This window comes from Oncorhynchus kisutch, linkage group LG2 (genome assembly GCF_002021735.2).
Source record: "Oncorhynchus kisutch isolate 150728-3 linkage group LG2, Okis_V2, whole genome shotgun sequence".
Taxonomy (NCBI): Eukaryota; Metazoa; Chordata; class Actinopteri; order Salmoniformes; family Salmonidae; genus Oncorhynchus; species Oncorhynchus kisutch.
The window spans coordinates 54,846,329-54,862,073 of record NC_034175.2 but is presented as its reverse complement, the minus strand read 5'-3'; the positions used below and the strand labels follow the sequence as shown (position 1 = coordinate 54,862,073).

Genomic DNA, 15,745 nt, shown 5'->3' with positions numbered 1-15,745 from the left:
TGTGGTTTATTGTGTATTTATTATCTTATTGCATGCCACAACCGAAATTTCTTCCAGGAAAAAGTTATTTTATTCCATTCACTTTGAGCGAGCAATAACAGCCTATTTTACACTTTCACTGTGCGTTATAATGCAACATATTGTTATTTTTGTAACACCTACACTAAAGGGGTTTGAGTTTATAAATAGTTTATAACTATGTAATAAAAAGTTATTACACAATGTTTGTGTCATTATATTTTGGTTGTTGTCGAATATTGGCATTACTGCTATTATTGGCAGTATCCTTACGTAACCATTTTTACCTAACGGTATATTTGACTATGTACACAGGGCAGGGCAGAGAGCAGCTGATCTTTCTCATGACACTCAGGTGAGTTGAGGTTGGGAAAAGAAAAGGGTTAAAGTGCGCATGCGAGTTTCTGCCTGTCTGCTACATTTGCTAACAAGGAAAAACTCAGGAAGAGATGATGGCAGACTCGGGACCCGAGGAAATAGCGGTGATCGGGAACACCGACCTCACATCGGCAGAACTAGAGAACAACATTAAAAACACGGTATAGCTTCAAACCTATTCTTATTGTAAAAAAAAAAAAAGTGAGGAATTTGGATTTTGATACTTATTGAGCCTGTTGAATGAATTGGGTTTTCTAGCTACAGACAGTAGTACTGCAGGCCTTATCAATCCACGAAGTTTCGCGAGAGAGCCCTACTGTCACCGAGTCAACAGCAGCTAGCAGGCTGTGCAGGAAAAGACAGCTAAAAGTTAAATCATTGTAATGTCGACGCAGAGGAAAGTTAGCTAGATTGTTCTTCTTAACATGGTTTGCTTGATCATTTTACCAGGAGCTAGCTTGCTAGCACACAACTTTGTTCTGATACAAAGTTAAAGGACTTCGCTCACGATACAGTACTTATTTTAATCTGGGATCAGCTTTAGCTACCAATATTGATGCCCCATATTGCATGTAAACATCATCAAATTATACTTCATTATGGTATTGTTACCATGTTATGACTTGTGAAATATCCTCTTCTAGATGGTCGAGATTGAGAAATGGACTAGTCTTCTAAGAAAGATGGAGATCAGCGTTGGAGAGGCAGAGAAAAGGACTGGGAAGAATACAGTCAACATGCAGGAGATATACACTGTTTACCTAATTGAGACACGGTAAATATGTCTCATCAGCTCTGAATCATCTGTGGGAATGATGATTGTTATAGCCTACATCTTCCAGCGCAACTATTTTGTGACACCACCATGAACAGCTTCTTCCACAATCACACCTACACCTCCTTGCACCTGCACATAATTACACACATCCCAGTTATTACAGGGGGTCTGACCTTAACGATAATGATTCTAACATCTGACTGTTTTAGAAAAGTGACTTGGGTACACTCACTTCATTGTGAACATGTGATCTAAAGGTTTTGTTTGTCACAAACTGCACATCACACCAGCTTTCTTACTTACTTTTAGCTAGCTATAGTATTAACTGGTTTCATGTCCAGTTACTCTCTTTCAGCCACAGAGAGTAGTATTTTTTTGTTGGCCAAGTCTTTAAAAATAACCATATGTTTTTATTCTGCTTGGAGCAGGGCATGCTATTCCTCATGCACACACATGCCCGCGTGCACACACACACTGGGCCTTTGTTCACCAGTTGGCCATTGAGAGGGGAGTGTGGTGTAACCGGGCCCTCAGTGCAGTTAGACTGGATAATGCCCCCCAGCCACTGATGGAGTCCTCCTCTCCTTTGCCTTCTCTCCTTCCTCTTCCTGCTTCTCTGCTCATCTCTTTCTTTCTTGTTATCCTCTCCTCTCTCTGCTTTGTGGCCCCTGTTTGGATTATTAGTGGAGACAGACCATTATGGGTTCTCATTTCCTCCCTAGAATCTTTGCTGCTGGATCCACGTCATATTTATAAAGTCTCTCTCTATCTTCTATCTTTCTCTGCCGTTCTCTCCGTCAGTAGTCTCTCGCTCTCCTCTTGCTTTATATACACAGTCAAAGGTTTGGACACACCAACTCATTGCAAGGTTTTTCTGGTAGTAGTCACCTGGAATGGATTTCAATTAACAGGTGTGCCTTGTTAAAAGTTCATTTGTGAACTTCTTAATGCATTTAAGCCAAGCAGTTGTGTTGTGACAAGGTTGTGGTGGTATACAGAAGATATGCCATATTTGGTAAAAGACCAAGTCCATATTATGGCAAGACCAGCTCAAATAAGCAAAGACAAATGACAGTCCATCATTACTTTAAGGCATGAAGGTCAGTCAATCTGAAAATGTCAAGAACTTTGAATGTTTCTTCAAGTGCAGTCGCAAAAACCATCAAGCGCTATGACGAAACTGGCTCTTATGAGGACCGCCACAGGAAAGGAAGACCCAGAGTTACCTTTGCTGCAGAGGATAAGTTCATTACTTATCAGTCTCAGAAATTCAAGACCAAATAAATACATTCACAGAGTTCAAGTAACAGACACATCTCAACAACAACTGTTTAGAGGAGACTGCATGAATCAGGCCTTCATGGTCAAATTGCTGCAAAGAAACCACTACTAAAGGACACCAATAATAAGAAGAGACATGCTTGGGCCAAGAAACACGACCGGTGGAAATCTGTTCTTTGGTCTGATGGTACCAACTGCCGTGTCTTTGTGAGATGCAGAGTAGGTGAACGGATGATCTCCGCATGTGTGGTTCACACCTTGAAGCATGGAAGAGGAGGTGTGATGGTGTTGGGGTGCTTTGCTGGTGACACTGTCTGTGATTTATTTGGAATTCAAGGCACACTTGACCAGCATGGCTACCACAACAACTCGCCATCCCACCTGGTTTGCGCTTAGTGGGACTATCATTTGTTTTTCAACCGGACAATGACCCAACACACCTCCAGGCCGTGTAAGGGCTATTTGACCGAGAAGGAGAGTGATGGAGGGCTGCATCCGTTGACCTGGCCTCCACAATCACACGATCTCAACCCAATTGAGATGGTTTGGGATGAGTTGGACCGCAGAGTGAATGAAAAGCAGCCAACAAGTGCTCAGCAAATGTGGGAACTCTTTCAAGACTGTTGGAAAGCATTCCAGGTGAAGCTGGTTGAGAGAATACCAAGAGTGTGCAAAGCTATCATCAAGGCAAAGGATGGCTACTTTGAAGAATCTCAAATATTAAATATATTTGGATTTGTTTCAATTTTTCTTTGGTTACTATATGATTCCATATGTGGTATTTCATAATGTTGATGTCTTCACTATTAGTCTACAATGTAGAAAATAGTAAAAAATAAAGAAAAACCCTTGAAGCCTTTGAGACCCTTGAGGTGTGTCCAAACTTTTGACTGGTACTGTAAGTTTTAGCATTGGAGTTCATAGAATTGTGGATAGTACTGTACTTGGTCCCTTTAAAAGATGTATCAAATATTTACTTGGTACTCTTATTTAAGTTCAGTTGTATGACTTCAGTCCTTTCCTTTCTTCTGACAGGCCGGTTGATGCTGTGACAGAAGGTATAATCCCAGCCCCAGACTCCTTATGGAGGAGATACAGCGAGTTTGAGCTACTCAGAAACTACTTGTTGGTCACTTATCCCTTTGTCGTTGTTGCCCCATTACCCGAGAAGAGGGTATGTGAGAACAAGGAGGATGCCTAGGAATAAATTAGTGCAATATAGTTTAGGAGGTGATATTTGTAGCATGATGTACTTAACTACAGTACCCATAATGCTCTGTACTGCATCCAGTTTTAACTTAGTAAAGACAATGGTGTTCCATCTCCTTATCAACATAATAGTAATTCTTTGTCTGTTTCTCACAGGCAGAGATTGTGTGGCACAAGCTGTCAGCGGACAACATGGACCCAGACTTTGTGGAGAGAAGGAGGGTTGGACTGGAGAACTTCCTGCTCCGATTAGCCTCCCACCCAGTTCTCTGCAACGACAAGATCTTCTACATCTTCCTCACTGAGGTTAGTTAGCAGCTTGGCTACAAAGAAGCTATACACCATAACTGGGTGAATCCAGCGTGATTCCAATCTGTTTGTGCTGTCTTGCCAACTCCCTTGTTATGTGTGACAAGGACCATAGTGATCCAACAATCATTAGCAAAACCTACATTCCTCCCTCTCAAGACTACAACAGTACCAGTAGCTAGTCAAATGTGCTGTTCATAGGTTTTGACAGGATATACCCTTGACAGAAAAGAGATATCACAGACAATGACCATTTCCTTACTCAGTTTCTTTGTAGCACTGAGAAGTGTTGTGGAAATAATGTCTTGTGAAGTAGGCCTACAGCTTAACTCTTTACTGACAAGAGTTGTGTGAGTGTTGCTGTAGTTGAAAGGATCACCTTTGCCCTTTTGAGTTGATACTGTGACAGTGTACCCCCAGTGCCCCCATGCATCAGGCTCTCCTATCTCTGATGGTCTTTGTCAAAGTCACACGGCATCCTCTCTCTGTCCCACAGGAAAAAGGATGGAAGGAAATGGTGTACGAGACAGGATTTCAAGCAAAGGTTCTCCATCAGCACTTAATGATCTCATCATGGTTGCGTTGTCATGTCAACTCTCTTAGATAAGATGTACCTTACTCAATCCTCATGTGACTTTACAAACTACAGCAGTGCAATAAAGTAGAAGTTTGTAAAGTTTGTAATCTGTGTAAACAAATGCATATGTATATTTAGGACTTCTGATTTATTTTAAACAACTCTTAATTGTAATATTTATTCTGATATGTTTTCGGTCTCAAAGGTAAAGTGTTGTCCAAAATGATGCAGGTCCTCAATAACAACCTCTGATCTAACAAAACTGTGGGGGAATGAATGTGTTTCTAATTTATTGGTCTGTTTTTTTAACAGGCTGATTCCAGGTTGAAAGCTATGAATGCAGCATTCAGGGTGAAGAATCCAGACAAGTAGGCCATATAAAATATCTGTCCCAAATAGCACCCTAACCCTACTGTATATAGTGCACTGGACTCTGGTCGAAAGTAGTACACTTTTGGGGCAGATTCACTGTTTTCTTGTCACTGTTTTCTTTTGTGTGAAGCCAACCATACACTTCCATCTTCATGTGTTGTAACTTAATTGAATGTGTCTGTCTCTACTATTCATCCCTTTGCTCTGTATTTGATGTACTTCCATACTTGGTTCTGGGACTGTGTGGGAAGTAGAGTTGGATCAGGTCAATGTAAGTTCGAACATTGACTCTTGTCTTGTTTATCTGTCTTGCTGGAAAGAAAGTGTTGATTTAAGTAGTGATTGGGTGAATTCTTGCTCTTCTCTGGCCCTGGCGTCTGCAGACGGTTTACAGAGCTGAAACACTACAGCGACGAGCTACAGACTGTAGTCTCCCAGCTGCTGAGAGTACGGGCAGTGAGTACAGGGAGCTGTCAGCATATTCACACATCTTACTGACTAGACTGACTACCAGACCTGAGTCAAATACTATTTGAAATCTTTCAAAAAACTTTGAGTGTTTGGCCTAGCCTGCCAGTTTTGGAACTATTATATGGTTCCATTGAGCCAGGCAAGCTAAATCAAGCAAAGATAAAGTATTTGAAATGATTTAAAATCGTATTTGAACCCAGGTTTGTTAACTATACTCCCATACTGTCAGCTGTAACATGCATTTTACTGACTAGACTAGACATACAGTGAGTAGGGAGCCATTTCATACACACCTGAGCAGGCTTGGAAGTTGACATACATTAGAAGGATAAAACACACAGCTGGTTTTGTCTGATAAAAGTGGATTTGCTGCAGCTGTAACACACAGCTTCATGACTAGACTAGGACTAGACATACAGCTGGCTGTAACACACAGGCTGGCCACACTCAGCATATTCACAACACTAGCACACTGACAGCTGTAACAAACAACTTAGGTTGCGTCCCAATATGACACCCTATTCCCTACACAGTACAGAAATTCACAGAACATAGAACATAAAAATAGAAGCAGCGGAATCAAAGAAACTGTGCAAAATCTTTCCCCAGAGGGTAGCAGATCGACTGTATGGGGTGTACAAAGTGCATGGAAACTATGGACGAGTCTTCAGGTAAGACAAGTGCTCTGTTTGGAAGAAAGGGTGAAGTGTATTGCTGCTGCACTATGAACAATGTAATGACTTAATTAGTGTCAAATATATATTTGTTTCATGTGAAATATCTGCTCTGTGCTTGTTGGACAGTGAGTGGAGTGCCATAGAGAAAGAGATGGGAGATGGACTACAAAGTGCTGGTCATCACATGGATGCGTAAGTATTTGTTTTTTAATGACATGTAACCACACAATAATCTCCCATATAAATCCAGAACAACTTTATTGTATTACATCAGGATTGTATTGCAAGTATTTTCCTCCTCTCCTATCCCCTGGACATAAAAAAAATGTAACCTTTATTTAACTGGAAAAGGCAGTTAAGATCAAATTCTTATTTACAATGTCAACCTACCGAGGAACAGTGGGCTGCCTTGTTCAGGGGAAGAACGACAGATTTTTACCTTGTCAGCTTGGGGATTCGATCCAGCAACGTTTCGGTTACTGGTCCAACGCTCTAACCACTAGGCTACCTGCCGCCCCAACATCAGTTTCTCTCCCTGTCAGCAGATGCATCTGAAATGGCACCCGACTTTCTATGTACCCTGGTCAAAGGTAGTTCACTATATGGTGAATAGGGCGCCATTTCATACGCAAGCCAGTCTCTCTCGTTAGCCTCTGAGACCTCATACAGGCTCATTGAAGGAGCTGATATAGTGATGTGTTGCACAACCCCCCTTCACCCCAGCAATGCTCTACATAGTACATGGTTTCCCCTAGTTAAGCTATACAACACATTTGCCGTGTTTGATTTGAAAGCAGTTCAGGTTTCAAGCACAAGGTCTGGTGTAGCAGGTAGTCGACCATGGGGAATGGGGAGACTTGTGTTGTGAAGGTTCTGGGTTCCAGCTGAGAACTGGCTGGCACCTAGCCAGAGGCTTTTAATTTCAACTTGGGTACTGTGTATAGTTCTCTTTAAGTATCACAAGTGTTCTTGGCCCTGTCCTTGGACACACACACACACACACACACACACACACACACACACACACACACACACACACACACACACACACAAACACACCTTGGTGTGGTAACATGATTAGCCCCTACCCTGTCACTGATGGGTTCCAGATTGCAAGGCTCAACTCTAGAGGTCAGGGGTCACAGCGCTGGGACAGCTGAGGCGTACCGAGGAAAGGCAGCATTTCTGTCAACTGTTGATTCCCAAATGGCACCCTATTCTCTATTTAGTGCATTACTTTTGACCAGGACCAATAGGGCTCTGGTCAAAGGTAGTGCACTTAATAAGGAATAGGGTGCCACTTGGGACATATACAACCTAGCTTTTAAGCCTCTGGTAATGGTCATAGTGAAGACAGATCATATTTCTCAGCCAGTCTCACCCATTGTCAGGTGTCTGTCAGAGCTATAAAACTGTGATATTTGAGTCTCACTTCTGAGAGGGTGTAATGAAATATAGCAGATGTATTCTTGTAGATTCCTCTTCCTCTTTGCTGCAGGTAGGGCTGGGCGGTATACCGTATTTAAGCAATAAGGCATGAGTCTTTGTAGTATATGGCCAATATGCACAACACAAAGCGTAGTGCCTGGATACAGCCCTTAGCCGTGGTATATTGGCCATATACCACAAAGCCCGGAGGTGCCTTATTACTATTATAAACTGGTCACCAACGTAATTAGAGCAGTAAAAATAAATGTTTTGTCATACCTGTGGTATATGGTCTGATATATCACGTCTGTCAGCCAATCAGCATTCAGGGTTTTAACCACCCGGATTATATATTATATTATAATTTACTATATTCACCGGTATTGATGCACAGACCGGTTTGGGTTTTTACTTTACCTTCTGTAAAGATATTTCAATGTTTGATTTGTTAAATGTGATACACAATTTTGGCACGTGTAATGTCCGTTTTTAGAGTTTACTCTATTTTCTACTTGAGTCGTCTTTCTCCCTCACCTCCTATTGCATGCACTGAATAAGAACGGCTGCATGCCCCTTCCCACACCAAGCCCTGCCCCCGTCACTCAAGGAGAGAGCAGATGCTCGACTACGGAGTCACAAGTACTTTCTTGCTGTTCACTTTGCAGTCTATACATGGTCAGATGGATGCAACAAAATGTTGGTGACATGCTGCTTTCCACAAGCGTTTTATAATTACACTATTAGTTTGTATCTTACTGTCTGCAAACTATTGTCTGCTAGTTTGTCTTTTCTTAGCAAGTTAATCGCTAGTTATATGGCTAGCTTTCTAGACGATACCAACCCTACAATTACGGTGAGATATGGGCTGGAAAACGTACCTCAATGCAGCGGTGGGATATGCCACTCTACTCCAAATGTAACTTTTAACCACACTGATATATTGAGAAGATTGAAGTACTGCTAGATTTCCCAGAAAACGGTCCTATTCGTCATCATGCTAGCTAGCAGTAGCCACCGCAGCCATTTTGGAATGACAGTGTCAGCCAATCTGCTCCTTTGTTGTTCAACGTGACGTCCCATTCCATAATGGCTGTATGGCTACTGCTATCTAGCATGAGGAAGAAAAGGGCAGTTTTTTCTGGTAGAACTAGCAGTATTTGAATCTTCTTGTGTAGTAAGGTAAAAATTTGGAGTAGAGTGGCATATCCCATCCCTGCATTGAGGTATGTTTACCGACCCATATCTCGCGCCGATTCCATGGTGTCTTACTGTAACCATGATTTTGTTCCGACCCCAGTGCAGCTCAGTGGAAACAAGCGTAACAGTAGGGTCAGTATCTTCTGGCAATCTGGCTAGCTAGCTTGATAAATGTACTAAGAGTTAGAGCAAACATAGTTATCTAATACAGTCTGGTGCCAGTGCTGGTGTAGGCCTAGAAAAGCATGTTTGTGCAACGGTATCTTCTAAATCAGAGAGGAATAGACAGGTTGGTTGTTCAGCAAGGGGCAAAATAAACGGGGTTGGCTTAGATTGTTGACAACATGTAAACTATATTTCGTGTCTAATGTTTATTGAAAACATAGATACCTTTGCACCAGGAAAATACATGTCTGTCAAATACATTATTACAGTTGTTGGTTGGTTAGATATCTAGTGAATTGTTTTTTGCCATATTAGCATAGACATGACAGTCAAAACACCTCAAAACAAGCCATGGTATCAATAATAAGATGAAACAAGCCACTTACGATTCCCCCATGGCAGTTTCTTGTAATTGTTGCTAGCCATCTGTCCACCCAGAATCACAACACACAGACTTCTGCCTCATTGAATCGTGTGCATAGTTTGTGACGGTTCGTTAATCCGTCTAGAGGCAAAGAATGAATATGTTAGCTAGCTACATAAGGTAGGAAAACATGTCATGTAACATCTAATTAGGGTCATCTGAAAACACTGATCAACACTTTGGTTTCCCTGTCAATAATTTCTGGCTCCCTGGCTTATTCATTTTTTTGTCACGGCAAACAACAATGTATTCAAGGTGCTGCCCACTATATTTAATCATTCTATTCAATAATCATTCTATTTCCATGATTCCAACAGTTAACCAAGTAGCTAGGCGTAGATGTTTTGTCCATGTCATGCAGCCCTGCATGGCACAGTGTGGAAATAAAAACTAAAGTGCAGGAAATTGATGAAAATATTGATATAATAACCATCATATCAATGTAAATTTGGAGTCACGTGATTTGTTGTTGTCCTCCCACTATGAATTGGAAAAGCATGCAGTTTATTAGGCTACAGATTAAATAAATTATGATGAACTTCACAGAGTGGTGAAAGTGCACAGTGATGAGCTTGATTCTCCTTTCCAATAACTATCGATGGTCTTATTCTGGTGACATGATGACCGATGCTTAGCTGCCTTTTGACAAATAAAAATGATCTCACTCATCTATAATAATGTCATCATGTAGGTAGCCTACTCACACTGTATCTAGGAGCTGTTGGCAAGAGTGCATGTGCCAAGACCAGAGTGGGCATATTTGCTATACAGTGCCTTCGGAAAATATTCAGACCCCTTGGCTTTTTCCACATTTTGTTACATTACAGCCTTATTCTAAAATAGATTTAAAAAATACATTCCTCAAACTACACACAATACCCCATAATGACAAAGTGAAAACAGGTTTTTAGAAATTTTTGTAAATGTATAAAAAACAGAAATACCTTATTTAAGTATTCAGACCCTTTGCTACGAAACTTGAAATTGAGCTCAGGTGCATCTTGTTTCCATTGATCATCCTTGAGATGTTTCCACAACTTCATTGGAGTCCACCTGTGGTAAATTACATTGATTGGACATGATTTGGAAAGGCACACACCTGTGTATATAAGGTCCCACAGTCGACAGTGCATGTCAGAGCAAAAACCAAGCCATGAGGTCGAAGGAATTGTCCGTAGAGCTCAGAGACAGGATTGTGTCAAGGCACAGATCTGGTGACGGGTACCAAAAAGTTTCTGCAGCATTGAAGGTCCACAAGAACACAGTAGGCTCCACCATTCTTAAATGGAGGACGTTTGTAACCACCAAGACTCTTCCTAGAACTGGCCACCTGGCCAAACTGAGCAATCGGGGGAGAAGGGCCTTGGTCAGGGAGTTGACCAAGAACCCGATGGTCACTCTGACAGAGCACTAGAGTTCTTCTGTGGCGATGGGAGAACCTTCCAGAATGACAACCATCATGGCAGCACTCCACCAATCAGGCCTTTGTGGTAGAGTGGCCAGACGGAAGGAACTCCTCAGTAAACGGCACATGACAGCCCGCTTGGAGTTTGCCAAAGGGCACCTAAAGGACTCAGACCATGAGAAAAAAAATTCTGGTCTGATGAAACCAAGATTGAACTCTTTGGCCTGAATTCCAAGCGTCACATCTGGAGGAAACCTGCCATCATCCCCATGGTGAAGCATGGTGGGGGCAGCATCATGCTGTGGGGATGTTTTTCAGCTGCAGGGACTGGGAGACTAGTCAGGATCGAGGCAAAGTACAGAGAGATCCTTGATGAAAACCTGCTCCAGAGCGCTCAGGACCACAGACTGGGGTGAAGGTTCACCTTCCAACAGGACATTGACATTAAGCACACAGTCAAGACAACGCAGGAGTGGCTTCTGGACAAGTCTCTGAATGTCCTTGAGCGGCCCAGCCAGAACCCCAATCGAACTTCTCTGGAGAGACCTGAAAATAGCTGTGCAGCAACAGTTCCCATCCAACCTGTCAGAGCTTGAGAGGATCTGCAGAGAAGAATGGGAGAAACTCCCCAAATACAGGTGTGCCAAGCTTGTAGCGTCATACCCAAGAAGACTCGAGGCTGTAATCGCTGCCAAAGGTGCTTCAACAAAGTACTGAGTAAAGGGTCTGAATAATTATGTAAAAGTGATTTAGGTTTTTTATTTGTAAAAATGTACAAACATTTCTAAAAACCTGTTATTAACTTGGCATTATGGGAATTGTGCGACGATTGCTAAAACATTTTTTTAATCCATTTTAGAATAAGGCTGTAACAAAATGTGGGGAAAGTCAAGGGGTCTGAATACTTTCCGAATGCACTTTATAATGCATCATTTGTTGTGAGAAAAGCATCAGTATTGAAAATGCGATAGAAACCCATTTAACTTTATTCAGTACAGAATTTAACTGCATAAGTTTTTATGTGCACTACATCATCACACGCAGCCTTTTATCCGCAACAAGTCAATTTGATGGAAACGTATGCTGATTATTTTTTTACTATTCGCATGAAAATCTGTTGCCAATTGGATGGAAACCTAGCTACTGACTGGAATGGATGTATTTTGGGTGTCCTTGCTGCATGGTATTCATGATTCCTTGTCCATCTGTACAGGGTGTGATGGATTAAAGGAAATGTATTCATACTCCCATCTCTTGCCTGCAGGTATGATGCTTCTGTGCTTCAGTCTTACTTTAGTGAACTGATGTAGTTTCCCCATCCTTCTGTTTAATGGTGTGATCAAGTAAAGCAAATGTATCCATATGGACTCCCCTCTTGTCTACAGGTATGCTGCTTCTGTAGATGATATTCTGGAGGAAGAGGAGCACTATGCTGATCAGCTGAAGGAGTACCTATTCTATACTGAGGCACTAAGGTACAGTATACCTACTGAACACCAGGACTGCTGCTGTAGGCCAAGTAAATATCACCTTATAAACCCTATTGTCAACCAAGATACAGAAAGATCATTATGCCAAATCACTAGTCATTGTGTTCTGGGTTGTGCTTGTTATGGAGGTAGCTTCACATCCTCACGTCAACTTGCCAAAGACCTGTGTGGACCACTGTTGACCTTTGTCAATGGCATACTGAATTCCAACTCACTGAGCCCCCTCATTGAATCTATTGAACAGCCCTCATGACACTGTATGGTGCAGAATGATCATACATCTACATAGTATAGTAGCAACCATGATGAGCAGCTAGGCATCAGTACATCCAGTAGCAACCATGATGATCAGCAAAGGCCTCTGTTTCTGCAGGGCAGTGTGCAGGAAGCATGAGTTGACACAGTTTGAGTTGGAGATGGCTGCACAGGACTTAGCCTCTAAGAAACAGCAGAAGGAGGAGCTGGTCACAGGGGTGAGTCATCACACAAGGTTGAAGCCATCTCCACAGCTAGGAAGAACCAGGTTGCATGCCAAATGGCTTCCTATATAGTGCACTACTTTCAATGAGGGCCTGTATGGCCCTGAACTGCACTGTTGATTAAGGGCTTGTAAGTAAGTATTTCACAGTAAAGTCTACACTTGTTGTATTCAGCGCATGTGGCAAATAAAGTTTGATTTGATTTAGGGGCATAGGGTGCCATTTTGGACATAGCCTCAGTTTCTAAAGAGACACATGGAGCTCCTCAGCAAATAATGAGGCAATAGATAGCAGATAGCAAGCACATGAATAAAATCAATTTAGTCAAAAGTTGCTGTGAAGCTTATCCAAACCTTAAAGAATGACCAGATGGAATGTTGAGCTTTCCTTCCCTGTGTTCAGACTGTGCGGACGTTCTCACTGAAGGGGATGACCAGTAAGCTGTTTGGCCAGGAGACTGCAGAGCAGAGGGAGGCTAAGTTACAAGTGTTAGAACAGCAGATAGAGGAGGGAGAGGAGGCTGTGAAAGAGAAGAACACCGAGAGCGAGTGAGAAACCAACATAATTTCTGTCTCTAACCCTCTGTCTCTCTCGCTCTCTCTATGGCTCCTTTGATTGTCCACCATGTTATAATTGAATCACTTTATTTGCTGCTTTAATCAGATGCTTTGGAGGTTGACCAGCTGACCATTTTTGTTTTTAATTTTAAGGATCTGAGAAGGTTATAAAGCCAGTCTTTCTCTCTCCACAGTGAGTTTGTGAAGACTGCCTGGTTAGACATTGAGCACTTTAAAGACCAAAAGGACCGGGACCTGAAGGAGGCCCTGATTAGCTATGCAATCATGCAGATCAGCAGGTGTAAAAAGGTGACACGTCCCCACAGATACTTAAAATGTATTGAGTATTCTGCCTGTAAAAAAGGTATATTTTGTGTTCTTTTATCAATACCAAATATATCGTAAAATACTGTATTACTGTGCTGCATAATACAAATTCCTCTGTTAAATTCCTCTGTTTTGCTCTTTTTCTTTCTGTCCCTCTCTTTCTCAATTTTAATTCAAATGGATTTATTGGCTTGGGAAACGTATGTTTACATTGCCAAAGCAAGTGAAATGGATAATAAACAAAAGTGAAACATTCTCTCTCTCTGTCTCTCTCTCTCAGGGAATACAAATGTGGACCAACGCAAAGGAGTGTTTCAACAAGATGTGATCTTCAGGGCCGAAACAGGCTCCAAACAAACATCAAAACATGCTTTTTTTCAGGGGACTCCTCCTGGGGTTGCATCCCAAATTGCACTCTATTCCCTAAATAGTGTGCTACTTTTGACCAGAGCCCTGTGGGGTCTGTTCACTATATAGGGAACAGGGTGCTTTTTGGGACAGATTCCTGGACACAGTCCCTATGATCCTTATGGCAACATTGATCATGTATGCTCAAGAACAAATAAATAATTATTATTTTTCTATATCTTTATCATGTCCGATTGCTAGCTGCCTTGATTTGATCGACTTGCAATTGCAGTTATTTCTCAGTGACTGTCTGACAAATGTGTTTTTTCATACAAATGTATTTTCGCTGAAATGCTGATTTAAGGTTATTCACCAAGCACTTATATTAATTTGTTTATAGAGATGCCAAGAAATGTGGACTGAACCCAATTTTCCTATTCTGCCTTTTACACAATGTTCAAAATCACATCATAAGATTAGTCTTGCATATTTTCTATGAATTCCCTGGTTTTCCCAAAAATCCAGGCTGGAGGATTCCAAGAATCAGGAGGGAACAAGCAGGAAATCCGGAATTCTCAAACCAGGATTAATGGAAAACCAGAGAATTTATTGACAGTTCCAAGAATTTTGCAACCCTACATAAGATTACAACTGTTTAGATGTTTTGTTGTTGTTATTGAACCTTTAACCATGCATGTCAATTAACAACAAATTATTATTTACAATGGAGGCAGGAGGCAATTAGACTAGTCCTATAAGAATGTGCTTGCCGTTTATTTTACATGCATAATTCACTTGTGTTTTTGTCAATTTTATACTTGTGGTTGGTATATTGACCTTTGTCTTTTCTACCCTCTCAGTGCATTGTCCCAGTATACTAAAATAAGGTGTTCAACCTTTTCAGATGTTTTTGTACAACATTAAGAATGTAACCCTCCTATTTAAATGGCTTACTGTACTTTGCCATTCAAAACATACTCAGGCACTTGGCCTTAAGTAACCACTATGATGAATGGCAGGCTTGTCATTTCTGAAGAGTGGGTGGGTCAGTGTTTTGATAAATCTAGCCAAAGGAACAGGAAGGTCACACAGGAAAGACAGGATGTGATAATTTACTTATGGTAGTGTTGTGCGTGTACTGGGGATGCAGCCAAAATGACTACGTATGCTCTATATAGTGCATTACTTTTGACCAGAGCACTAAGGGCCTTGGTCTAAATTAGTGCACTAAATAGGAAAGGGTGCAATTTGGGACACAACTCTGGCCTCTTGCATCTCTGTTCACTCTAAGGGCTAGGGGAGGAGGTGCAATGTTAATCGTGAATTTGGGATGAGATCAGAGCGCTCTGGCAGGAAATTGCACTGTTTATGCGGTTGTAAGGTTGTAATCATTGTGCCAAAAATACACTAATAAATAGGAAGAATTCTAGTTTAAGGTCTCTTAAAATCATGTGTGTGGTGTGTTTGTTTAAATGTTTATATAAATTCAAATAAACTACCGTAACCCTTATTACTTTTACTACAAGGTAGAAGCACACAGCTGCGCTTATAGCAGAACACTATGCGCATTTGTTGATGCTGTATTTCCTGCTGTGAGGAGTGCTTTTAAAGTGCAGTCCAACGATGAATTAGTCTGCATTTACACAGGCAGCCCAATTCTGATCTTTTTTCACTAGTTGGTCTTTTGACTAATGAGATCAACTCTGAAAAAGCTCTGATGTGAAAAGCTCTGGTGTTATTGGTCAAAAGACCAATCATAATTGGGCTGCTTGTGTTTACGCAGCCTAACTGACCTCAGGTTTTTCCTCTGACTTTGCCACCCACCTCTCTCACACACAGCATTAATTAAGCAATA

General features: G+C 41.5%; 1 protein-coding gene across 2 annotated transcripts; it reads left to right on the top strand.

Moving 5' to 3' along the window:
- The first annotated feature begins 376 nt into the window (after positions 1 to 376).
- snx4 (sorting nexin 4) lies at positions 377 to 15,400 on the top strand. Of its 2 annotated transcripts, none has more exons than XM_020457803.2 (14): positions 377 to 557; positions 1,041 to 1,171; positions 3,491 to 3,629; positions 3,821 to 3,970; positions 4,470 to 4,517; positions 4,863 to 4,918; positions 5,306 to 5,378; positions 6,003 to 6,064; positions 6,197 to 6,262; positions 12,075 to 12,164; positions 12,553 to 12,652; positions 13,061 to 13,206; positions 13,410 to 13,524; positions 13,823 to 15,400. In XM_020457803.2, exons 1-14 carry the CDS (start codon positions 468 to 470, stop codon positions 13,868 to 13,870), a joined length of 1,314 nt encoding a protein of 437 aa, XP_020313392.1. In that variant the 5' UTR covers positions 377 to 467; the 3' UTR covers positions 13,871 to 15,400. The 2 variants fall into 2 exon arrangements, with proteins under 2 accessions (XP_020313392.1, XP_020313383.1); XM_020457794.2 differs by having other exon boundaries at positions 425 to 557; positions 13,410 to 13,579.
- Positions 15,401 to 15,745: the final 345 nt, after the last annotated feature.